Source organism: Mytilus californianus, unplaced genomic scaffold, assembly GCF_021869535.1.
Source record: "Mytilus californianus isolate M0D057914Y unplaced genomic scaffold, xbMytCali1.0.p SCAF_4, whole genome shotgun sequence".
Lineage (NCBI taxonomy): Eukaryota > Metazoa > Mollusca > Bivalvia > Mytilida > Mytilidae > Mytilus > Mytilus californianus.
In genome coordinates, this window is record NW_026262690.1 from 28730268 (window position 1) to 28758052 (window position 27785).

General features: G+C 30.3%; 1 protein-coding gene across 2 annotated transcripts; it reads left to right on the plus strand.

Annotated features, from left to right (window-relative positions):
- Nucleotides 1-347: 347 nt before the first annotated feature.
- On the plus strand, nt 348-27785 carry LOC127698183 (cyclic AMP receptor-like protein A). Of its 2 annotated transcripts, XM_052201537.1 has the most exons (14): nt 348-411; nt 1605-1657; nt 2136-2190; nt 5622-5678; nt 7731-7791; nt 8933-9020; nt 13259-13348; nt 13794-13829; nt 14294-14372; nt 15403-15533; nt 16567-16643; nt 19152-19222; nt 19623-19749; nt 23124-23263. In XM_052201537.1, the coding sequence occupies exons 1-13, from the start codon at nt 355-357 to the stop codon at nt 19746-19748; spliced, it is 981 nt and encodes a 326-aa protein (XP_052057497.1). In that variant the 5' UTR covers nt 348-354; the 3' UTR covers nt 19749; nt 23124-23263. The 2 variants fall into 2 exon arrangements, with proteins under 2 accessions (XP_052057497.1, XP_052057498.1); XM_052201538.1 differs by lacking the exon at nt 19623-19749 and having other exon boundaries at nt 23124-27785.

The window sequence follows — 27785 nt, forward strand, 5'->3', positions numbered from 1 at the left end:
TATCAAGTCTAATAAACCCATAATATGAGACTTTTTATATGTGTAAAAAAATAGAAAATTGAAAAGTATGAAAAAAGCTTGATTAGATTTTTTTTTACATCGTTGGGCCCTAAAGTGAGTCCATGCCCAAAATACCTGTGAACTCATCAGATCGACACAAAGCTCACAAAAACAACTAACACAAATACTTCTAAAGACGCAAAGTATCGATCTGAAAGTTCTCGCAATTACTGTACATAGCTGTACATAGCAATAACAAGTAAAACATATTGTACTAGTAGCAACAAATATTTTTATGTTAAGGAAACTCTCCCAATTGGAGATTCGTAAAGTATTTTTCATATAAACAGAAAAATGGAAAATGTCACCAAAGTTGAATGCACAATATTTCCTGATAATCCTCACCAATGTGTAAGTTATGAACATTGAGAACAAATTATATAACTTTATCTTAGGGCATATTGTAGTCGTCAAATTTTGTCAAAAGTTTTTTAGCAAATTTTTGATGGAAATGGTGTCTTTTTGTGACACAATAAATTGTGATTTCGAAATGTTCTCGATTTCTCAACTTCCTAAGGATGTACATGTTTGTTTCAGTAATCAGCCTGCCTGTGATAGTTTTTGGGAAAATTACAATTTTTAGTTTTAGTGCTTTATTTGGCATTGTCATATGTAATCCTAACCTGAAATTGTTATTTGAAGATGTTGGTACATTTATGAAAGGAAATTTTCGTGACTTCCTAGATCATGTTTAAATATAAACACTTCCTCATCAACAAACAGTAGGGGAAAAAACAGGACTGACCTTCTCAGTAAGAAACTTTATGAAAAAACAAATTATTCATTTGAATGAATTATAATTTGATCTTTTAATACACATATATTTTTTTTCTCTGTTTACATGCTTAACGTAACTAGGAATATTGATAGTCTTGAAACCATGATTTCATGTTTTATTTACAGTTCAATTTTTTTGGTTTTGATATTTGAATTTCCTGTTTACTCAAATGGAAAATCAGGATTGTTTTTCCTTTCACATTTAAATTTACTGTCCAGATTGCATTGCATGAAATAAAAAATTGCCAGATTTTTTATTCAGACACACAGCTATTCCCATTACATAGAAGGTAAAAAATACCTCAGCAGTCTTGATATAGCATGCTCTGGTCAAGTGTGAGGCAGTGGATTGGGTGTCTTTCCAGGTCAAACAAAAGAATTGAAAATTGGTATTTGCTATTTGTTCTAGTTTTGTGTAAGCATGCTACATTTAGGAGTACTGTACACATGTAAGAGCATTTAGTCTGTCACCACTCAGAGTCAACCTAATGCGTCTTCATGAGATGACATTACTTGAAAAAAAATTCCAGCAGAATGTTACCATGGTTACCTTTATAACCTGTGAATTTCTTGTAGCATTTTAAAATTCCAGCTCATATTCTTGCTTCTGAAACCTACATGTACATTTACATGTATAAGTTAAATGTAATAATTATGCCTGAAAAAATGTACTAATTACAAAAATGAATTATTTACATGTATTTGTTATCTATATTAAAGTTGAAAATTTGATTCTGAAAATTCTGAAGAAATTTTTGTGTTTGTAGGATGTTGTAATAGCAGTTCGAAGGACAACAGGAGCCTTATCTTTAGTAGGATGGTAAATGTTAACTTATTGATAACAGAAAACAAATCAAGTTATTTATTCAGTGGTTGTCTGTATTTTTATGCAATAAAAAAAGCTTAATGGTGACTGTTTATTTAAGAGAGTTTAAAATTCAAATATCTTAAGTTTTAGTCTGAGGCAAATGAACAAGCTCTATAATTGCTTGTATGTACGTTGTATGATCAAGACACCTTTTATGAAGGGTGTGGGTTCCAGGACTTGGGATCTCCTTTCTTTGGTATTTTGTTTTGTAAGATCACAAATAAATCGATAGAATAAACTTTAAAAAATCTAATTTTCTAAAAATTTGTGGATAGATGGATGGTTGTTTGATGTCCACATGGTCCAGCAGGAAAAAAATGCAGATTGAGGAGGAAACCATATAAAGGCAAAATAAGTATTAAAATATTTGTCGTTAGTGACCAGGGGGTAAATACCACTTGTATATTAAATTCATATCATTTAATTTCAGTTTCTTTATGATAGTTGTGATATGGCTGTTCAAGAAGTATACTGTTTTTGCACAGGTAAAGAAGAATTTGTCTGAGAAGCTACATTTATTTTATAACCAATTTTAGTTCAATAAGTTTATGCAGATAATTGTACAACCCATTATTTTATATACCACAGGCAAAAAATTGAGTTATACATGTATTGTGAGATGGGGGGAAAAAGGTGATAGAAAATTTCAACAAAAATACTTCAACTCTCAATTTTGAGCCTACTTTAAAAATATATATATATATATAAATAAGAACATGTGGTATGATTGTCAATGAGATGTCTATCCTCCAGGGACCAAGTGACGAAGATGTAAGCACAGTAACCTATGTTTTTATACGACCGCAAAAAAATTTTGTGGTCGTATATTGGTATGACGTTGGCGTCGTCGTCGTCGTCCGGCGTCGTCGTCGTCCGAATACACATTGGTTTTCGCACTCTAACTTTAGTTTAAGTGAATGGATCTTTTTGAAATTTGACCATAAGGTTAAATACCACAAAAGGAAGGTTGGGATTGTTTTTGGGGGTTATGGTACCAACAGTTAAGGAATTAGGGGCCAAAAAGGGGCCAAAAATAAGCATTTTTATAGTTTCCAGACAATAACTGTGGAACGGTGTATGGATCTCTCTGAAATTATACTACAAGTTTCCATACCACCAAGGATGGTTAGGATTTGCTTTGGGGGGTTATGGCTCAAACCGTTTAGGAATTAGGGGCAAAAAAGGGGGTAAACAAGGTTGTCCTGGTTAATGGACAAATACTTTAGTACAAAACATAATTTAAAGCAGTGTAAGGGAGATAAATCAAATACATCATTGAAATTATCTCCCTTACACTGCTTTTAAATTATGTATAAAGTAATGGTTAATGAACAATAAAGATAATTTAAAACAGTGTAAGGGAGGTAATCCAAATACAACGTTTTGGTTGCTTCCCTTACACTGCTTTTAAATTATGTTTAAAGAAATGCATATTTAAGAAGGGAGACCAGTAAAAATATCTGCAAATGTTGCATCTTTTTTTTTTACAAAAAAATCCATATGAAGGTCCAAAGGGTCCAAAATTAAACTTTGTTTGATTTTAGCAAAAATTGAATATATGAGGTTCTTTGATATGCTGAATCTAAACATGTATGTAGATTTTTGATTTTTGGCCCAGTTTTCAAGTTGGTCCAAATTGGGGTCCAAAATTAAACTTTGTTTGATTTCAACAAAAATTGAATATATGGGGTTCTTTGATATGCTGAATCTAACCATGTATTTAGATTTTTTGTTTGTGGACCCCGTTATCAAATTGGTTCATATTGAGGTCAAAAGGGTCCAAAATTAAACTTTGTTTGATTTCATCTAAAATTGAATTATTGGGGTTCTTTGATATTCCAAATCTAACCATGTATTTAGATTTTTATACGACCGCAAAAAATTTACGGTCGTATATTGGTATGACGTTGGCGTCGTCGTCGTCGTCGTCGTCTGGCGTCGTCCGAAGACACATTGGTTTTCGCACTCTAACTTTAGTTTAAGTGAATGGATCTCTTTGAAATTTTACCATAAGGTTCAATACCACAAAAGGAAAGTTGGGATTGATTTTGGGGGTTATGGTACCAACAGTTAAGGAATTAGGGGCCAAAAAGGGGCCAAAAATAAGCATTTTTGTAACTTCCAGACATAACTTGTGTGTTAGTGTATGGATCTCTCTGACATTGTACCACAAGGTTCCATATCACACAGGGAATGCTGGGATTAATTTTGGGGGTAATTGCCTCAAAATATTAGGAATTAGGGGCCAAAAAAGGGGCAAAAAACAAGCATTTTTCTAGTTCCATGACAATAACTTGTGTGTAAGTGTATGGATCTTTCTGAAATTGTACTACAAGGTTCCATATCACAAACGGAAAGCTGGAATTGAGTTTGGGGGTAATTGCCCAAAGCGTTTAGGAATAAGGGGCCAAAAAGGGGCCAAAAATAAGCATTTTTCTAGTTTCCAGACAATAACTTGTGTTCAAGTGTATGGATCTCTCTGAAATTGTACTGCAAGGTACCATACCACATAGGGAAGGCTGGGATTGAGTTTGGGGGTGATGAATCATAAGGGGGTTCAAAAAATTTTTTTTTCCTTTTTTTTTTTCTTTTAAAATTTTCCATTTTAAGTTGGTTATTTCTGTTTTATATTTAAAAGCAAATAATAATGATATGGTAGGAGATACACACCAAACAGGATGTGTAAATTATTATATAATAAGTATTGTGCAATAGCAAGAAATTTTCAATTGCACAGTATTGCACAATAGCAAGAAATCTTCAATTGCACAGTATTGCGCAATAGCAAGAAATCTTCAATTGCACAGTATTGTGCAATAGCAAGAAATATCCAATAGCACAATATTGCGCAATAGCAAGAAATTGTCAATTGTACAGTATTGCGCAATAGCAAGAAATATTCAATTGCACAGTATTGTGCAAAAGAAGATACTTCGTATAAATTGCTTATTTCTTGACCAATTTCAATGGGGTTTTATTCTTGAATTCTTGGGGTTCTTTAATATGCTTATTCTAACCGTGTATTAAGTTTTTGGATTTTGGGCCCCGTTTTTAAATTGGTCCACATTGAGGTCCAAAGGGTCCAAAATTAAACGTTGTTTGATTTCATCAAAAATTGAATTATTGGGGTTCTTTGATATGCCGAATCTAACCGTGTATTTAGATTCTTAATTTTTGGTTCTGTTTTCAAATTGGTCTACATTAAGGTCCAAAGGGTCCAAAATTAAACTTAGTTTGATTTTAACAAAAGTTGAATTCTTAGGGTTCTTTGATATGCTGAATCTAAACATGTATTTAGATTTTTGATTATGGGCCCAGTTTTCAAGTTGGACCAAATCGGGGTCCAAAATTAAACTTTGTTTGATTTCAACAAAAATTGAATATATGAGGTTCTTTGATATGCTGAATCTAACCATGTATTTAGATTTTTGATTTTTGGGCCCCATTATCAACTTTGTCCACATTGAGGTCAAAAGGGTCCAAAATTAAACTTTGTTTGATTTCATCAAAAATTGAATTCTTGGGGTTCTTTGATATGCTTAATCTAACCATGTATTTAGATTTTGGATATTGGACCATAATAGTTGAATGTCCAATTTAAAATTTTTAAGTTCTTAGAACACATTCATTCTGTGTCAGAAACCTATGCTGTGTCAAATATTTAATCACAATCCAAATTCAGAGCTGTATCAAGCTTGAATGTTGTGTCCATACTTGCCCCAACTGTTCAGGGTTCGACCTCTGCGGTCGTATTATGATTTTTAAAAAATCTTATCCATCTAAAACATCATAAAAAGACAATACAATATGAAACTCTATCAACTCCAATTATATGATATTGAAATGTATCTATAAAAAGACACATTATATGGTTTATTTATTTCTCTGTATTTATGTATACTTTATCTTCTTACAGAGACTAATTTTATACCTCAGTATAGCAGCATTTTTTGTATCCATTGCCTATCTGATGGTAAGTACATCCTCTTTAGCCATGATAGGGAATGTCTCATTTTACTCTGTGTTTGATAATCTCTTTATAGTTTTTTTTTTTTATGAAAAATCAAACAAGAGTACAAATTGTACTGTACAATCAATTTCATCAAGTGGTTAATAACTATGTGAGAGTATGAAAGTCTTTAATAATTTTAACTGCCTTTCTACATTGTCAGCATGTAATTTGTAGGGTTTATGAAAACAAATGCAAAGTTCTCAAAATATTATTTTCCCTGAAGGTCCTTGAAGAAAATCTGCTGGTCACTATTATTTCTATTGCAAAATATAAAAATTGGGTCTGTCCTTTGCAAAATTTTAATGGTCAAAAACTTCTGATCACTTTTCAAGAACTCTGCAAATGATATGAGTAGAAACACAGCCAAGGACATACCTTTGTTTCTTGCTTAAGTTATTACTCTATTTTTTTGTAAAACTTGCAAAATTTATTTCGCGAAAGCGAGACATAGTGATCCTAGATTCTGTCGTCAGCGGCATCAACATTTAGGTTCAGTCTGTGGTTAAAGTTTTTTTTGGACATCAATGACTTTGTCAAACATACATGGAATTTTATAAAATTGGGACAGAAGCTTGTTTATGACCAAAATACAGTATCCACGGCAAAATTTTGAAAATATTTCTTTTTCATTTTTCCGTATTTTACTGATAAATAGACTTATTTTTTTTACAGTTAAATTTTCAGTCATCAATAACTTTGTCAAACCTTCATGGAAATGTATGAAATTTGGACAGAAGCTTGCTTATTACCAAGAAAAAGTATCCAGAGCAAAATTTTGGAAATATTTATTTTTAATTTTCAGTATTTTACTGATAAATGGACTTAGTTTTTTTACAGTTAACAAGTAGATACAGTCTGGGGTTAAAGTTTGTTACACATCAATTACTTTATCAAACCTACATAGAGTTTTATGAAACTTTGGCAGTAGCTTTTTAATGATTGAGAGATAATGTCTGAAGCAAACCTTTGAAAATACATGTATATTTTTTCATTTTTAGTATTTTTCTGATAGATGGACTTCATTTTTTACAGTTAACATTTAAAGACAGTCTGGGATAAAATGTTTTACATGATAAATTTGTAAACCTTAATGGATTGTTATGAAACTTGTACAGAATCTCATATTCAAGACCAAAATAGCATCTCAAGAAAAAATTTGAATTTTTTTTTAAATTCTGTATTTTACTGATGAATGGACTCACTTTTTAAGTCAACATAACACTTTTAACACTGACAGCAGCAGTCGCAGGCGAGACACAGGGTTCTGCGGAACCCCTTATGAATTTTTTCTTTATGAAAGATATCTTTCTATAACACACAGTAAGCCAAACAGATGTACATTTACATTAAAACTAGATAAAGCTTTAAAAACAGAATTAAGATAGAATGAGGTCAAAAATAAGATTTAAATTGTTTGATGTTGCCTACCTACCCACCTGAAAAGCAGACTACCCCAAAAATTTTAAGGCATAAATCATTTCAATTTTTTTTTCTACTCTAACTTCATTTTCTTGTCTAAAACATGTAACTTAAGTTGTTAGCAAAAATAAAATAAAATCCCTACTTACCCAACCTTTCAAGGTATGGGTAGGCAATATCAAACAAAGAATTTTTTAAGAATGGCCTTTGTAACTGGCAATCATCAATGAAACTTGCAGAGAAACCTTAATTTTTATTATATTATTATTTTTTTTATATTATCGAAACCATGTTATTTAATATTAAGGTAACAGGTATGTAAATGTGATTTCACTGAAGTTTAAGAAGTTTTGTTTCCCGTCTATAGACAGGTGTTTATGTCAAGTTCTGAGTCTATAAAGGTGTTGAATTAGTTAAAACAGAAACCATCAAAGGTATTCCATCAACACCAAAGTCTTCAAATGATAAAAAAAACAAACTTGAGGCACATGATAGTAACTTTGTAATAGATATAACAAAAACTCAAAATTGAAAATTAATTATATTGCTTCTTTAGTTACATGAAAATGTCAAACTTCTCTTTTTATATTATAGGGAGGTCTTGTTCCTGATGGAGCCACTTGTCATTTTCAAGCTTGGTTTTTACAATTTTTTGGTAAGTAGACTTATGAGGATAATTGTATGATTTTACTCTACAAAAATGTTTTTCTTCATTATTGATTATATGGTGAATTTCAACAAAATTTAAATACTACCATTGATATGAATATCAAATACTGCTTTTGCATGCATGTATGAAAACATATTAACAATTGCAAAAGAAAAACACAACCTCTTTTACTAATATGATGTATTCTGTTCTCAGTAATAAAGAAATTGTAAGATCTTTATCTGAGTTTTATTTCAATTTCCATTTTTTTAAAACTTCTTCGGGACAATTTTTAAGAAGTTTTGCTCAATATTAGTAAAAACATGAATAAGGAGATGTAGTATGATTGCCTTTGAGACATTTATCAACCAAACGCCTTTTTTTCGGCAAGCATCTGATGTACACAATATTTTTAAGATTAAATCAGTAAAACCAGTTTTTGTCTGGCCTGCAAAAAGTCATGAAAACAAGACTTTGGCTGGCTGTTTTTAGCATCAGCAGAATCAACAATTTGTGTAAGTTTGTGATTAGATCAGTTGAAAAGGAACCACAAATGGTAAGTCAATGATGATTGTTGTGCAGTTGCATTAGGATCGGCCCCGATGTCATTGAACGCATCTCATTTCCATGGACTTTATTTGGCCTTGTTCCCTTAGTCATAATCCATTGACTTCTGCATAGTTTAAATGTTAAAGTTTGTAATTGGGTCAATAATTGCAAGTATATCATTTTTGGTTTTGCAGTTGTATTAGCATTCACACATCTCATTTCTATGATTATTTGTCTCTGCCTCCACAGCCATAGTCTTTTTTAAATCAATCATGTCTTAATACATCACTGTAACTGCAGTTACTGTACCAAAAACAAAGGGTAAAACACAATTTTAAAGTGAGAAATATAACAGAAAAACATTCAATGCATTCCCATGTAAATGTTAAACTTGTTTTTATAACAAGGAGACTGTTTATTTTCTCTAACAAGAATTATAAAACAAACTTAGTTCTTAAACATTTGAAAAGATTTTTTGAAAGAGGTCATTGAACTAAATGTACAATATGATACTTTATTTCTTTGTACATGCAATAAACCTCCAAATTAGAAATATACTTCATTCCATTATTTTGCCTTATATTAAATATACTTTCAGATTTTTCAGTTCTGTTATGGGTAGCCTGTATAACTTTTAATTTATTTATGAATGTTGTCAGAAGGACAACTACAGAGAAGTTTGAATGGTAAGTGGTTTTTCATTAGGCAAAAGAATGATAATTTCTACTTGCCTGTAAAGCATATAGAATTTAGGAGCAAGAACAAAGATAAGTTGTGAAAATGTCAAACTATAATGACATGTCCTCTTACAGTTACTTCAGTGAGGCAAACCCCTTATATCAAACCCAACATGCCTGCAGAGTTTCAGTACATGAAAATATGGTCTAGAATGTGGGTTACAATCTGAAATTAAAATGTCACATTGAAAATTTAAAAAAAGCTACATTTGTTATCTAGATTTGTTTAATACTGAAGATCCTTAACTATGCATTGGAAATGTATAATGAAACACACTGAACATTATCTTGTTATTATGTTTGTGGGACAATCATATTTTACTATTTAAACAAAATGTGATATTTAATGTATTATAGCTTCTTATTCTCTGGTTTTATTTTTAGATTATACCATATATTGTGTTGGGGGTTTCTCTGGTTTTAATTTTAGGCTACACCATATATTGTGTTGGGGGTTTCTCTGGTAGTTCTAATTCTCGTGTTTTAATTTAAAGTTATACCATTTATTCTGTTGGGGGTTTCTTTGGTAGTCTTAATTCTCTTGTTTTAATTTTAGGTTATACTAAAAACAACGGCAGACATTATCTGTTAACAAAGCTCTGTTCATTACCGGTTAATAAGTTAAATAAAATTTTAGAGGATTGCAACACAATTTCATATAGCAGTCCTAAGTATGAAATCGTTCAAATTATAATGGCATATTGTTATTCTAAACTGTTTCCCAAAATTGATCGCCCTGAAGATCATAAAAAACAGTTTATTAAAATAAAGTATGTCAATAAAGGTTTTGATTTTGTAAATATTGCCGGTATTTTTAACGACAATTCTGTTAAAGAACAAATTCCGGGATATTTTGATAATACTGAGCTCCCTCTTATTTGTTATATTTACAAGAAATCTACCCGGAAATTTGTGTTTAATTATAGCCAAATGTGTAAAGATGTTAATATCAGTGAAAATACACCTACTTCATGTAATTGCAGTAATTCCAAATACATTTATGGACCCATTTCCCATGTTATAACAGGAGATCTTAACATCGTTCAAGACCGAGAGTTAAAATCATTCCTCAGTAAAGGACCTAAATATCGTCCCCCGTCAATTATTAATTGGAATGAGTGTCGTAATATCATCCACGACTCACTCCATACTTACTGTTTGAAATGGATAAAACGGGAAAAAGCTGACAAAAAATCTTTGGACTCTTTTTTTAAATCAGTAATGAACATAGTTGATATACGTATTCAACATTTTAAAGAACATTTTACTCTTAACAATAACCACAATAAACCTATTTCTCGTATCAAACATAAACTAAAAGAACTAGCCAAGGAATTTGTTTTTATCCCGGCCGATAAAGCTGCTAATAATATTATTATTGTTTGACGTAAATTTTACATTGAGGTTCTGAAAAAAGAAATCACCAATTCACCAACATTCCAACTGACTCCATTTTCAGAAAACGACATCTGTAACAAACATAAACTTTTAGCTACCGCTTTACAAGCAGAACCAAATACAATGAAAGTCCCAACTATGTATTGGCTTCCGAAGCTACACAAAACACCTTACAAATATAGATTCATTTCGTCTTCAAGCCATTGTTCCACTACTAAATTGTCTATTCTTCTTACCAGTACACTTGGTACAATCAAAAACCTGATAATAAATTGTTCAAATAAGGCCTTCGATAATAGTGGAATTAATTACTTTTGGAGTGTCAAGAACTCGTTGGAAGTACTTGATAAATTGCATGCATATATTGGTGATTTTGAATCTGTTCAAAGTTTTGATTTTTCTACCCTATATACCACATTGCCTCACATTCTCATTAAGAAAAAATTCACACACCTAATTAAATGGGCATTTAAAAAGTCAGAATGTGAATATATATGTTCAAACTCTTTTAGGTCATTTTTTAGTAGCAATAAACAAAAAAACTATGTCAATTGGACATGCTTTGATACTATATATGCCCTTGAATTTTTACTAGATAACATTTTTGTTCGCTTTGGAGATTCCGTATATCGTCAGGTTATCGGAATTCCAATGGGGACTAACTGTGCACCACTTATTGCGGACCTTTTTTTGTATTGCTATGAGTTACAATTTGTGACAAAAATCAGCAAAAACCCATCGAAACAACATCTGATACACAAATTTAATAATACTTTTAGATATTTGGATGATATTTTGGCTCTCAATAATGACGACTTCAGTATGTATACTAAAGAAATTTATCCTGTTGAACTTACTTTAAATAAAGCTAATACTGACAATGACCACTGCCCTTTCCTCGATCTTGATATCTATATCATTAACGGAAAGCTTAATACTAAAATATATGATAAAAGAGATGATTTTTCATTTCCTATCGTTAATTATCCATTTTTAGATGGTGACGTTCCCTTGTCACCATCTTACGGTGTTTATATATCTCAACTTGTACGATTCGCTCGTGTATGTAACAATGTTTTAGATTTTAACGAGAGAAATTTATGTATTACTGAAAAATTATTACACTTGGGTTTTCGATATCACAAACTAGTCAAAACATTTACTAAATTTTATCATCGGTATAAGGACATCATTCGTAAATATAGCTCAACATGCAGACTTCTTATACGTTCAGGTATTTCACATCCAATTTTTTATGGAAATATTCTTTATAAAGCACAAAAATGTCAGTATTCACCTCTGAAGCTAACAAAACCTTTAAATAGACTTATTAAGAAGGGATATAGTTACGATACTGTTGTCAGGTCATTAAAGATTGCATATTTTGGCGTTAATATTGATTCACTTATAGGGTCTTTGCATCGGCACTAAACACATTTACTTAAAAACCAGTTGTTGGCATGACACGGGTTATGTTCTTCTCATATATGTTATGATGGTATGATATTAAACCCCTAACGGGAAGGATTGTGCCTGATATTCATATGATGAAGACATAATCTTTCAATCAGTTTAATTGAAGTCTGGAGCTGGCATGTCAGTTAACTGCTAGTAGTCTGTTGTTATTTATGTATTATTGTCATTTTGTTTATTTTCTTTGGTTACATCTTCTGACATCAGACTCGGACTTCTCTTGAACTGAATTTTAATGTGCGTATTGTTATGCGTTTACTTTTCTACATTGGCTAGAGGTATAGGGGGAGGGTTGAGATCTCATAAACATGTTTAACCCCGCCGCATTTTTGCGCCTGTCCCAAGTCAGGAGCCTCTAGCCTTTGTCATCCTTGTATTATTTTTAATTTTAGTTTCTTGTGTACAATTTGGAGTTTAGTATGGCATTCATTATCACTGAACTAGTATATATATTTGTTTAGGGGCCAGCTGAAGGACGCCTCCGGGTGCGGGAATTTCTCGCTGCATTGAAGACCTGTTGGTTACCTTCTGCTGTTGTCTGTTCTATGGTCGGGTTGTTGTCTCTTTGACACATTCCCCATTTCCATTCTCAATTTTATATGTTCTGTTGGGGGTTTCTCTGGTAGTCTCTATTCTCAGTATTGAATTTAGGTTATACCATTTGTTCTGTTAGGGGTTTCTCTTGTAGTCCTTATTCTCATTGTTTTAATTTCAGGATATACCATATACTCTGTATGGGGTTTCCCTGGTTTTAATTTTAGGTTATACCATATATTCTGTTGGGGGTTTCTCTGGTAGTCCTAATTCTCTGGTTTTAATTTTAAGTTATACCATGTATTGTGTTGGGGAGTATCCCTGGTACTACATATAGTCCTAATTCTCTGGTTTTAATTTTAAGTTATATCATGTATTGTGTTGGGGAGTATCCCTGGTACTACATATAGTCCTAATTCTCTGGTTTTAATTTTAAGTTATATCATGTATTGTGTTGGGGACTATATCTGGTACTAGTCTTAATTCTCTGGTTTTAATTTTACGTTATACCATGTATTGTGTTGGGGACTATATCTGGTACTAGTCTTAATTCTCTGGTTTTAATTTTAAGTTATACCATGTATTGTGTTGGGGAGTATCCCTGGTACTACATATAGTCCTAATTCTCTGGTTTTAATTTTATTTTAAGTTATATCATGTATTGTGTTGGGGACTATATCTGGTACAAGTCTTAATTCTCTGGTTTTAATTTTACGTTATACCATGTATTGTGTTGGGGACTATATCTGGTACTAGTCTTAATTCTCTGGTTTTAATTTTAGGTTGTACCATGTATTCTGTTGGGGAGTACCATTGGTATTGTCACTTCTTCCATTTATAAATGACCACTATGGACCTGCTGGTGCTTGGTGGTAAGTATTATACTTATTATTGCATTGTGATAAAATTATTTAAAACTTCACTTTCCTAGTATGGACAAATGCATGGAGATGATAATTTATTGCACATTATCTGAACAAAACAAACAAAATTAAAAAAGAGACTGCTCTTCAAGTCCCTAAGATGCAAAAATATGATAGAACTCTTCAATATTCTATTCTACATGTTCTTTTAAGTAACTAGCAAAGTGCAAAGACATACATGAAACCTTGCAACTCTTCCAAATTGAATTCACGCAATTATATATAAAAGTGATATAATACAGATTCAGATGGATTTCTAAAACCATCACTGAAGTGACATCAGCTTGTTGATTGTCACAGATTTTTAGGGGCAACAACCATTTAAAAAATGTTGTGGTATATTTGACAAATTTTTGTCAATAAATAGCTGTTACTTGTATTTGATCTTTTCCAGCTGGATAGAGTCTGATGTTGGTTGGAGAGTAGGCATGTGAGTATTTTGCAGAGTAAGACAGAAATGATTGTGTAACGTTACTTTGAAGTCAGGTCTTTGAATTGTAGATTATTTTTTAATTTATATCCAATTGCAAAAGCTTGTGAGTTAAATCAAGCTTGTGACCCAAGTTTAACCAAGTTCATTCAGTCTTAGCTTCATATTGTTAGTTTATGATATCCTAAAGAAATATATGATAATTAAATTTTGTTGTAGCTTGTAAAAAGTTTTTTTATCCATACTATACCCTTCATGAGTTCATTTACTTAAATTCAGTTAAAACAAAGTGGGTTCAAAGATATATACATATGTAGTTTGCTATGACCTCATTGATCACTAAGGTCAAACTGAATAATGTCAGGCCAAACATTATTTATGGGACAAGGTCCCCCACCTTCACCACTAATTAGCTGATTATGTGACATAAGCTGATTAATACAAATATTTATTCTGTATTTCAGATACTATGGACCATTGTTTGTTATATTGATAGGATTAGTTATCACATATTTATACATCGTATACAGCTTATATAGAAAGGTAAATTTTAAGACTTCTAAATAATACCAGAAACAAAAATACTTTGAGTAATACAAATATGTGAGAATCAGAAATACTAATGTTTATTAACTGTCTCAGTAGTCACATGGTAGCGTACTTGCCTGTTGTGAATGAGGTTATGGGTTCAACTGTCTGCCAGGTCTTATCAAAGACTTTAGAATGGGTTTCTACTGCTTCTTCTTCAAGAACAGGACATATAGGAGTTAGAACAAAGATTGGTCAGACTCAAAGTCTGAAAGATATTTCTGGTTAGGGTAAGACTTTTTCATGTGGACTTTCACCTTGTGAGTTAGCATGTTAAAAGTCTGACTCATTACTGGCACAAAGCAGTTTTAATCACAATGAAAATTTAGTCATTTTTCATGTAAATACTTTTAACTGTTTCAATTTGTTAAACACTTGACCATTACATCATATTTTCTAAACTGTACTCAGGTCATGTGAACATACTTGAGTTTGTTGATTACTGTCGTCTAAAAAAGGTGAAGTATTTGGTCAATGGTATTTTATGTTTAAGTGGGATAACTCTCTCTATGGGTTTTGTAAAATTAAGTTTTACTACCATTTGTTTCATCAATTTCACTGAATCTAATGCATTCTAAGGCATATCTTCAATAGCATACACCAAAACATTGTGATTAGTTCTCCAATACACTAGATATCCAACCAATGGTGTAATATTATTTTCATTATTTATGATGGAAGCACAATAGAATTACAGAAAATGAAGAAAAAACACAGTGATTATATACAGTTTCCAAAGTTTTTCTAAAATCCATAATAGATTTAAAAGTTTTTACAAAACTAGGAAAATTAACAGTTTTTACAGAATAAACAATCTACATCATGATTTCTTACTATGGTAACTAGTCAATTGTGAAATTTGCTTTTATTTTTTCAACACTTTATACTTAAGTTGTGTTATGGGAAATTTTAGGTTACATGGGCCTTATTCCCCATATTTTTTTAAAATGAGATATGATACAAGAAGATTTACTTTTGATTGCAGGCCTCCAGCTGGCAAGGTACATATGATCCAGACACAGAGAGACAGAAACAAATGTTAAAGGAGGATATAAAGCCTCTAACAGCTTACCCATTTGTTTACATTGCTGTTTCTATATTTCCACTAATAAATAGGTGAGGAATGTATTTTGTTTATTATAATCATATTGTAGATAATAGTCTACAACACTGATGTTTCTCTATTACCATCCATAAGTAGTTTATAAATGTTGGCATAAAGTTAGATTACACACTGATGTTTCTATATTCCTACTGATTAATATAGTAAGGTAAACAAAAAATGTGGACTAAGTATTTACAACCTCTAGAAAAATTGCATATTTTCTCCAAATCCAATCCTGATTTAAACACATCCAGTATGTGCATTCACAATGGTTCATTTTGCAATTTGGAATAGTCTCTGACAAAATTTGCACATGATTTTGGTCAATCTTTACCGAATAATCCATTAGAAATAGGATTGGAAGTCAACTCAATATCACAAATGCTATGCCTTTAATAATTATTTCAGAAAGCATAGAATCTTTCAAGGTCTTCAATCAAACTTAGGGTCAGTCAGAGGTAGGGAACGGACATATATTTTTTTTGTCTCAAAAAGATTATTTTAATGATGCGTAAATCTGCCACACTTGCTCTAAAAATACTGAATGGTTAATTTTTATTATAAAACATTGTGAACATAACTTACTTTAAAAAGAAATTCTTAAGTATATCCAAATATTTAGAAAATGTACTGCTGTTAAATTGTCTTCCAGTACTCTTTTTCATGTTAGCTTTTCTGTATGCAGTGACCTTAACATGACATTTCTCCTTAAAAATTCTGCAATCACCCTTTGCAGTAGGAAGGGAAAACAGTGATTGAAGAAAAAGTAAAAAGTGGAAGAAGATTCTGAAAGCAAAATTTTAATTCGTCAAATCAAAGTTATTTATTTTAGAGACGATTCTTAATCTTGGTCATTAAACCAATTGTATAAGGTTTTTACTCTGCTTATCTATCCAAACAATTGAAGTTAAAGGAATAATACTGTGCATGCACCTTGCATGTTATTAGTTCGTTTACTTTTATTATTAGATGGCCTTGCGTAATCATACATCACCCCAAAAACCCAGAGAAATATAAAATACATGCATTCCTTTTTATTCTCAGGATACAGAATGCTGTTGCACCAAACTCTCCAGTGTTTGCTCTTGTTGTGCTACAAGCTCTATCTTCTCCATTACAAGGTATGGTATTTTATAAAAATAAGAAGATGTGGTATGATTGCCTGTGAGACAATCTGTCCACCAGAGACCAAATGACATAGAAGTTTTAAACAACTAAAGGTCACCATACTGCCTCCAATTTTGTCTTTTTGTGACACGTCCACTTATGTCCGTGAAGCAATAGATTAAGATTTGAAAATTTATAGCTGTTTTCTATAACATGACATACCACTTCAATGCAATCTTTAAAGATGAGCAGTATTTGAATCACCATGACATTTATTAGTTTTAAGTCTTTGGTTAAGTTCAGTGCTATTCATCACTACTGTAAACTGTTTTATTAATTTTGAGTTTCAATAATTTCCAGTACATTGCCTTCTTATGAAGTTTAATTTACGCATTTTTCTTGTCCATGATTGTAATTTTCTTTATTAAGCGAGTGACAATATCATGATGTAATCTTCTTTATTAAGCGAGGGGCAATATCATGATGTAAACTTTTTTATTAAGCAAAGGGCAATATCATGATGTAATCTTCTTTATTAAGCGAGGGGCAATATCATAATGTAATCTTCTTTATTAAGCGAGGGGCAATATCATGATTTAATCTTCTTTGTTATTAAGCGAGGGGCAATATCATGATGTAATCTTCTTTATTAAGCAAGGGCAATATCATGATGTAATCTTCTTTATTAAGCGAGTGACAATATCATGATGTAATTTTCTTTATTAAGCGAGGGGCAATATCATGATGTAAACTTTTTTATTAAGCGAAGGGCAATATCATGATGTCATCTTCTTTATTAAGCAAGGGCAATATCATGATGTAATTTTCTTTATTAAGCGAGGGACAATATCATGATGTAATTTTCTTTATTAAGCGAGGGGCAATATCATGATGTAATTTTCTTATTAAGCGAGTGACAATATCATGATGTAATCTTCTTTATTAAGCGAGGGGCAATATCATGATGTAAACTTTTTTATTAAGCGAAGGGCAATATCATAATGTAATCTTCTTTATTAAGCCAGGGGCAATATCATAATGTAATCTTCTTTATTAAGCGAGGGGCAATATCATGATGTAATCTTCTTTGTTATTAAGCGAGGGGCAATATCATTATGTAATCTTCTTAATTAAGCAAGGGCAATATCATGATGTAATGTTCTTTATTAAGTGAGGGGCAATATCATGATCTTCTTTATTAAGTGAAGGGCAATATCATGATGTAAACTTCTTTGTTATTAAGCGAGGGGCAATATCATGATGTAATCTTCTTTATTCAGCGAGGGCAATATCATGATGTAATCTTTTTTATTAAGCGAGGGGCAATATCATGATGTAATCTTCTTTATCAAGTGAGGGGCAATATCCTAAAATAATCTTCTTTATTAAGTGAGGGGCAATATCATGATGTAATCTTCTTTATTAAGTGAGGGGCAATATCATGATTTAATCTTCTTTATTAAGTGAAGGGCAATATCATGGTGTAATCTTCTTTATTAAGCGAGGGGCAATATCATGATGTAATTTTTTTTATTAAGCGAGGGGCAATATCATGATGTAATCTTCTTCATTAAGCGAGGGGCAATATCATGATGTAAACTTTTTTATTAAGCAAAGGGCAATATCATGATGTAATCTTCTTTATTAAGCGAGGGCAATATCATAATGTAATCTTCTTTATTAAGTGAGGGGCAATATCATGATGTAATCTTCTTTGTTATTAAGCAAGGGGCAATATCATGATGTTATCTTCTTTATTAAGCAAGTGGCAATATCATGATTGTAATCTTCTTTATTAAGCGATGGGCAATATCATGATGTAATCTTTATTGTGAAATTGGGAAAAATAAACTATAGTCACAATGTCATGTTTAAATGACTATTTTTAATTTAAAAAAATTGAATTAAGTTCATTTGTAGAATTAGTGATACTTCTCTGTTACAATCCTAAAGAAATGTGGAGTTATTTTCGATGAAGTGATCACCTTCAAATGATCACCATGATAAAGCATGAACATCTGAATGTCAAAATACCTATTTCATGAGGAGCAATGATGCAAAACATGTACTCAAAGGCCCCCAAAAGAATAAGCCATCATTTAATACTTTGTAATTCCCTATATGGTAAAACAGCTATTTTCTTCCACCAAAATTTTGAAATTTTTTAAAGAATGTTTCATGACAAGCTTAAGGTTCAATTTTTTTTCCTGGTGACTAATTCTATGAAAATTTCAGGAGCAATGATGCAAAACATGTACTGAAAGGCCCCCAAAAGAAACAGTAACAATTTGAATAAGCGATCATTTAATACTTTGTAATTCCTTATTGTAAAACAGCTATTTTCTTCCATATTTCATGACAAGCTTAAAGTTCAATTTTTTTTCCTGGTGACTAATTCTCTGAAAATTTCACAATTTGTACTATGTATTGTTTTTTTGTTTTTGCTACAGTTAGCTATATTTATTACTGTCTTGTACAATGTTTGTGTGTTTTTAAATTTGCCAATATTGACCTTCCTGTAGGTGCTGTAAATGCTGTTGTGTATGGTTTAGACAGAGAAACTTTCAGCAGACTTACACCATCACAGCTAAAGGTATGGACCTTATTGTATTTTCCTGTACATATTTTTCATATTGATTTGAGACATTGCTTAAACATGTAAAAGCAGCCATTCTAGATTTATTTTCTGGTTAGCATGCTTCTATGCACTGTAAGACTAACTATTATTTCTCTAACCAGAATACTTAAATGAGATATTGAACATGATTTTTCATTAAGTAAAAAAATAAAAAATTCTGATACTTTCAAGCACTCATACTGACAGTGTAAATTTTAAAATGATCTTGATTAAGCAGCTAATTTTCTTTGCATTAAATCTAGAACTGGTTTTTTTTGGAAAAGAAAATCAAGTTACTTAGTGACCTTCAAAATGTTAATGTAAAAAACTGTGCATGCACCTTGCATGTTATTAGTTCGTTTACTTTTATTATTAGATGGCCTTGCGTAATCATACATCACCCCAAAAACCCAGAGAATATCCTCTAGCTTATGATGAAGAACCATCGTCTCCTTCTCGCCCTGAGCGTTATAGTAAGGTGTCGTACTCCAGACTTCATTGAGGTACTGTTCTGTTTCAAGTTTTGTTTTCTACCTAGTGTGTGTTTAATTTCTTTGTGTATTAGCTAGTATATTCATTTTATAGCATGCATTTTTTATTTGCCACTGCAGTTGATGTTTTTTTTATTTGTTGATGATGGTTCAACTCGATCCTGTTTTCATCATCAATTATCTTCAAAACTGAATGGTGTAAAATATATTTTTATACATTTATGAAAACATGATCATAGGGTGCTTTCTACCTTGCCTTATAAAATATGAAGTTCTAAGATATTTCCTCATTTTTTTTAAAAGCAGAATATAAATGATATTAAACTTAATTTTTGACATTATAACTGTTATAATGATTAAGTGTACTATAACTGCTTTGCTTTTTTATGTTTGCTATGGTTCAGGTTTGTTCTTTAGGTATTTTTATAATATTATTTATTTAAAGGTGGCATAAAAGATAAAAAATTACTGAAAGAGGCATTAGCTGTCAAAATCATGTTCACCGATTTGACTCAAATTCTCATATTTGATTTATAACGTACTAAAACGTATATCCAAATTACAATAAGTTTGAAATAAACAATTTACAATGTATGGACTCGATAATATATATCAGCATTTTGTGTGTGTTCAGTTTAGACACCATCTAATTAACTATCAAGGTGACATCCGAAGACTGCTGACGGTCACATAACCCGATATAAACATAAACATAAATATATGCGACCTCATGCAATTGGACATTTCTAGGTCTGTTTGATTTCATGTTATAGGGTAAAAAGCTAAGTTAATCATCGATTTTACCTGTATAAGAATGATTTTTTGTGGATAGAATCAGTCAACGAAAGGGTTCACCTTTGTTTCACTTTCAATGTTGACATTCTTTTCCTTTTAATGGCTGAACACGACTAATATATGCGTAACCAATCTCTAGCTAATGGGTTAAATCCACATGAATATGGATTCAATAAGGTGGAATTATTCACTTGCAAGTGTTTCTTAGCTTATTTTGACAAAATTGAACTAAACTGGCTGCTAAAAGCAAATTATTATTTTACTATTTCACTTTCATTAATGATTGAACAAAAAAAATCATATTTTATTTTTTTTTATATCTCGTAGCTAATGCCTCTTTAACCATGTTGATACAACAATGAATTAAAACCAAAATCTTGGAAAAGTAATTATTCTTTCAAACATGCTTAGGTATCCTTACTATAACTATAAATTTTATTTTTCCCATTTTCATGATAAACAGCTTTTAACATTGAAAAAGGTACACATATACAAATAGTTTAAAAGACATTTGAGGTATTTAACCAAAGTATAGATATACTTATCAAAAAAACACATGATCACATCTTTGGAATAAAATATGTAAACAAAGGTTTCCACTGCTTTCAATGTTCAACACTTTTTATGTGAATGACTTTTTTGAAAATTTATAGACTATTTTTTCTAAACAAAGACTGTTAGATATACCTTGCTCAGTATTCTGAACATCCAACAATTTATCAAAGAATTATCAAAGTGATCTCTCTAGATATTGAGATGGTGCATAATTCTAAGTTGAAGACATAATGAAACTAATTAGATGTTTTTATGACTTTCGGAAACATTATACACCATTTAATGCTATACTGCCAACTTTTGACATGTTATTTGCCCTTAAATAAAGAAAAGGTTAGCCAAACAGCTACTTTATTTTAGATATACACTTGCATATAGTTCCTTTGTGAGTCAAAATTTATAACAAATTATTATGAATTTATGTGAAAAAGTAGTATATCAAAAATAAAGTAGTTGATCAAAATTTTGAAAATCTTATTGGTATCTTATGCTTGTGTAAGTAAGTGAATTAAATTTAGTATATGATGTGTATTGATATCAAAGTTGATTTCCACACTTTTTTGAAATGGTATTATTTCAATTTTTTCCTTAGGCAAGTAAGAGTACTGATACAATACAGTATGATAGATATCTGTCATTATTTACAAACAATTACACTTTATATTGGATGGTGTCCACTTTAATGGCAATCTGATTTGAACACAGTTAACATCTCTTGTATTACATAATTGAATACACAGATATTGACCTCAATAATTGTGTATTCAATTACTTTTGATCTACACTACATAAAATTATTCTGCAAATTATGTCTCATAGATTAAAAGATGCATTTTTTGCTAAGACAAGACAAAAAACAAAAATGTATAAAATTGCAAGCAGGGTCTATTTTACTTGTAAAATCAGTGTTATGATCATCATCTGATATTAGTCAATAATTTAGGTTAATTTAAGTTAATTTTCTTGTAACAATAAACAAAATTGCATAACCTGATCATTTTCTACAATCAAATTTATTTGTTTATTCCCCATTATATTGCAAGTGTAGATTTGTACATGTATATTTGAATACAGGAAATATTTTGTTCTCAATGAAAAATGAACATCAATTTAAATTAAGAAGATAGTTATTTAATTTTTGTTATTTAAAAAATGCATTTTCAATGCTTTTTTTACGGAAAGCTTGTTTTATCAACTGAAAAAAATCCAATTATCTTTCTGATTTAATGCAAGATCACGTGGTATAGCAAGATATCAAGTTTTGTTTCTGTTATCCACGATATCACAAATATGATTTGAAAGTATATACACACAACTCAAGTCTTTCCATCAGTGATTTCCATCACTGAATGTCAGAACTACTTTGGAAGAAGTTCACTTTTTTTCTGAGTGATTTTAAAAAGGAAAAATAACACTGGTCATTTTTGTCAGCCTGCAAAATTTATTTCTCAAAAGCGAGACATAGCTATCGCCAGCGGCAGCGTCGGAGGCGGCGTCAACATTTAGGTTTTGTCTTTGGTTAAAGTTTTTTTTAGACAAACCTACATGGAAACAATGTATTTATATGGGGAAAGGTCCAATTGTTACATATTCATGACAATTTATATTCACAGTATTTTTCTACTCGCAAAAGTCATTAAGGTATACAATATTAGGTTCTATTTATATGCATGAAGATAAATTAATTTGCTTTTTGAGGCTTACTTCTTTTGTTCTTTTCATTGAAATTTGTGATTCTTATAAAACAATTGTAATTTGAACATTTGCAGGTTTCTGTAGATCTGTAAATAGTAATTGATATTATGGCTTTGAATTAATATACTTAAACTGTTTTTGATGTAATTTTATGAAAATAAAAGTAAATTATTATAAATATAGATTCTCAAAGAAAAGAAAAAAAATAAGTTTAGAAGAAAACATGTGCGAGAACTATCATTGTTACTCTGGCATTCAGCAAAATTCCAAGTAGATTTTTTGGACACTTTTCTTCACAAACTTACTGTAGTGAAACACTAAAAAATGTTTTTTGATTACAGATTGCCATTCAGCGTAAGTTTCAGCGTGACGAAGGTATACAGGAATACACCCCTAACTATGACATGGCACAATCCATAGAGCATGAAGAAGACCATGGTACAGACCATCAAGAGTACTAAGGAACAAATATAAAACAAATGATATTCATGTGCAGGAAACTGTTATATCATTATTTATTTATACATGTAATGCTTTTCACATCCTTTAAAAAAAATCATTGCAATGCAACTGCTTTTTTGCTGTCATATTTGTCAGGACATTTGTATTAATTAATGTTGAATTTAATGTTGTTAAAACAAACATATAAATCCAACTATCATTTCCTGTCAACTTCCTCTATGTTATTACATAAGAAAACACTTTCTGTTACACATGTTCATAATACCTTTTTTTATGGATTGTCATTTAGCAGTATGAAAGTAAGCCAACTTTTGACCGTCTTTAATTTTTTTATTTTGTTCATTAAATCAGATATGTTGCTGTTTAGCTACTAGAGCTTTCTTTTTTAAATTCTTTCCTGGCCATTTACCATGACCTACAATATGGTAGTGTCTTTAAATAGAATTTAACAGCAATTTCATTTTTTTAGTAGGGTTGATTGCATCAATTTAATGGCATTAACAGTAAAATGATTAGGAATTTGATTCACAGACACAAACCTTGCAGGGTCAGTAACATTATGTCCATGTGATAAAATATGTGAAATATTTCAGCAATCACATTATCCAAAATAGTGGTTAATATTTACCTGATCCCAAATAGTTAAGGTACTGTGTGTATATTTCAAATCATTAGATACTAACTTTGGTGCTATTTTTTGGAATGATATTTTCTTCTATGTACATTTTTTTGTACATATACCATTGCTTACTGAATTCCCATATGGCAGACACTTCAGAGAATGTAGAAAGAAAGATGAAATTTGTGAAAAAGTACAATTGTTATCATCATGTAATATGCTGCTATTTTAAATATAAGCTGGATAAGGTTAAATCTTTACTTTAAATTATTATCTTATTATACTTATATACAAACAAGTCATATGCCTCAGCAACTGTGCTTAATTTATTCAAGGGATTGATGTTTTTGTTTTAAAATAATCTTTTTAATTAAATTGCCTTATTACCTATAAATATATCAGTGATGTATTGTTTGTAAGAGATAAATGGCAGTAAATAATATGGATTCGACATTATACTGATGTTTGAAGTATTAGTAATCAGTCTTTGCAAATTATTTACATACATGTTGGATATTAACTAGATCAAATAAAGGCAATTGTAATATTTCAACAAATATTTTAAATCATTCCATTTTTATCATAATATTTTTATTATAAGAATAAGAACAGTATGTTTTACTTTTTCTTTGGGGCTTGAAAGAAATTCAGTTTCATTTTGAAATTAATTTTCTGTTAGTGTAAGGTTTTCTGTATGAGTTTAAAATGAAGTCTTGTTCAAAATATGTTTATGTTGCCAAATTTATGGTGATTCATACAATGCAAGTTAGTATCTGATAATTTGGGTAATAATTATACAGTTTTCTCTCTTATTCTTTTGTATTTTAATCACTTGTCAGCATATTTTTGTCCAATTTATTAATAGTTTGTATTTGTAGAGAAAAGGGTATTTAATTCTTTCAAAGGTCTAAGTAATTGATAACGTGTCCAAGGGGAACCACTCTGTCAGTGTATACATATCACCATTATGATTATATATCATTGTTATTTAGTAGATAAATCTGCTGTATAATTAGACCAAATAGAGCAGATCAATAGAACACAGTGCTTCAAAAATATTTACTTTCATTTTAACAATATTTCTATATCTGACTCTACACCATTGACCTGTGAATTACATGGTACATTAATTGGCCATTCTTGGAAAAACTAGGAGAAGAATTATACGTAACATTTTTCTTATCATTTGTAGAAGAAACTTATTTTTTTCTCTTTCAACCATTGATATTAATATGCATCCATTAAGTATAAATGTTCTGGTTTTAAAATTCATGAAAAGAAAAATTTCAAAGGAGGTACGAAAAGAAACAATGCTTTTGCCCCTGAAATTGAAAAGAAACAAATAAATACTTAAACTTGTAAAACTGGTGACTTTAATGCAGAATAAGCATTGTGATGTCATAAACATCATAATTGAACTGTTTGATTAAAATTTCCATTTTACAGAAAAAATTGTTACAATTAAATGAGCATCAGCCTAACGTAAAAGGATGTTACACTTAACTTTTTTGATACAAGATATCTTTTGGCAATCAATCTTTTTAGGAGGGATTTTATTCATTTCTAAATGGAAATGGGAAGATCCAAAAAGCAGGTTTATTTGTAATTTAAAGCTGAGAAGTCTTTGGTATACATGTAAGAATCTTGTCAACATTGGATGCTAGTAACTGGATAAACTCATAGGTGTGTTTGTTTTATTTGAAATTCAAGGGGCCAAATTATAGGCCTTATCATACATTCTCATGTCTTGAATAGATAGATATTGGAAGAATATATATGAACATCTAATTAACTTTTTGTCTGACACTAAATACTGATAAAATATAAAGTGAATATATTATGGCAAATACTATTGTGTTCTGTTGTGTTCTATTGATGTTATAGTTTTATATAATTACTTAATTAGTTTAACAAGTACTTATTTTGAATTATTGAAGCTTTTGTTTTGCTTTTATTGCTTACTTTAAATATTGATGCTTATTGGTGACTTTGGGACCTTTTAATTGCCTTAGATTTCTTTTCATTTATTATTAATTGATCATCTATTCTTACAATGTGAATCTGTATTATTTGAACTTATGAATAAAGTAAAACCTGTTTATTCTATCTGGATATGGGTAATGATCTATGATTCAAACAGTTAACCAGTTCATCAATTCATACTGATCTCCTGTAAGTTTTTAGACATTCAATATGTACCTCATCACTGTGTACATTTTGTATGTCAGCCATGTGTTTCGTGTGCATAAGACTCATCAGTAATGCTCGAAGTTAAAAAGTTGAAAAGGCCAAATAAATTAGGAAGTTGAAGAGCATTAAAAGGTTTTGCCAAATACAGCAACTATAATCTATTCCCAGAGTAGAAAATCCTTAGTATTTGGAACAAAGTTTTGTTAACAGTTAATTTATAAATATGACCATATCAATGATAACTCATGTCACACAGAACTGCTGACTACTGGGCTGATTTTTATTTCTCCAACTCTTTATGTCTTACAATATTACCACTTTCATTAACCTGTATTGAAAATAGCTAGAGAGATGTATAGAAATGACCAAATGTTTATAAACAACATTTTATTGTGTATAAGACATTTGTTGTGCAATTTTATTTAATACCTTATGTGATCAGAGGCAATTATCACTGGTAAAGTAAAATGAATACAATACTTAAAATCTTTTTAGATTATAGTTATATTTCACTATGCTTCAGTGTGAAGCATAGTTTTTATAGAGATATTTTTAATAATACCAGTACCAGACATGCAGAATACAATATACAATTATATATTTCAATTTTAGTAAAGAAAATACAAAACATGTTAGGGTTTCCTCCTTAAGATAGATAGTGTAGATAAGTAGAAATGATTTTTTATTTCTCATTTTTTACCTTGAGTGTATTGGGTAAGCTGCAATTTTGTCCTGATTGATTACCAAAAGTTCCAATAAAAACATTAAGGTAGGCATAACAAAATTGAGTATGTAGGCAAACCCTAAACACAAGTTTTTTATTTTGGCCTTATAAGGTTTTTATATACCAGTAGTTTTAATATATTTGAACAAATAACACTTGTTGATTTATTGTTGTTGTATTTATAGATTTTTATAATGATATTTAAAATATGATTTATTTTTGTATACTATTGTTTAAAAGATCAAACCATAAATGTGATATTCATTCATAAATTATGAGTATAGAATATGTTATTTCCAATACACTTCCCCTTTACTTACATTTGTTAATGAACAATTTAATTGTTTGAAAGTTATTTATTTGTGTCATGTCTGTGATGTAAGTTGTGGAAGACTAGACAGAAGTATTGAATGATAAATGGTTTGGATTTGAATATGCATAAGTACATCTTGTTCATATTTTTAAAGCTACACATGTTGATTTCTGAAAAAAAATAAATTGGGTTTAAGTTTGTTCTATATCTTCATGTTGTAAATTTGTAGTTGACTTGAAAAGGTAGATAAAAATAATAAATAATATGTTGTAACAATGGTTATATGTTATTTTTGACTTGAGGCGATTTTTTTAATGCGATTTAATGGATATGCATAGGATTTTTATTTTACTTTCAGAGAAATTAAGCAAGTGATGATTTAATTTATATCATGAATTAGGAGTTAAATATTGCATAAGTTAAGGTGGATATATATTTCTCTTTTATTCTTCATTTTTTATTTCTTTTGAAATATACAGGAAAATAAAAGTGGATCATTTATGCATCACTGTTTTTAAATTGTTCTTCAGGGAGTCATTCTGGCTTGTTTATAACTCCTTTAAACATGTTTAAAGGGAATATAAGTTTCATGACATACAGTTTTTTAAATAATTTTGTTTCCAGATATTTATTAAAAAATTTAACAGATTTGTAAAATATGTTGTAAAAATAAATAAATTTTATTGTTACAAAAA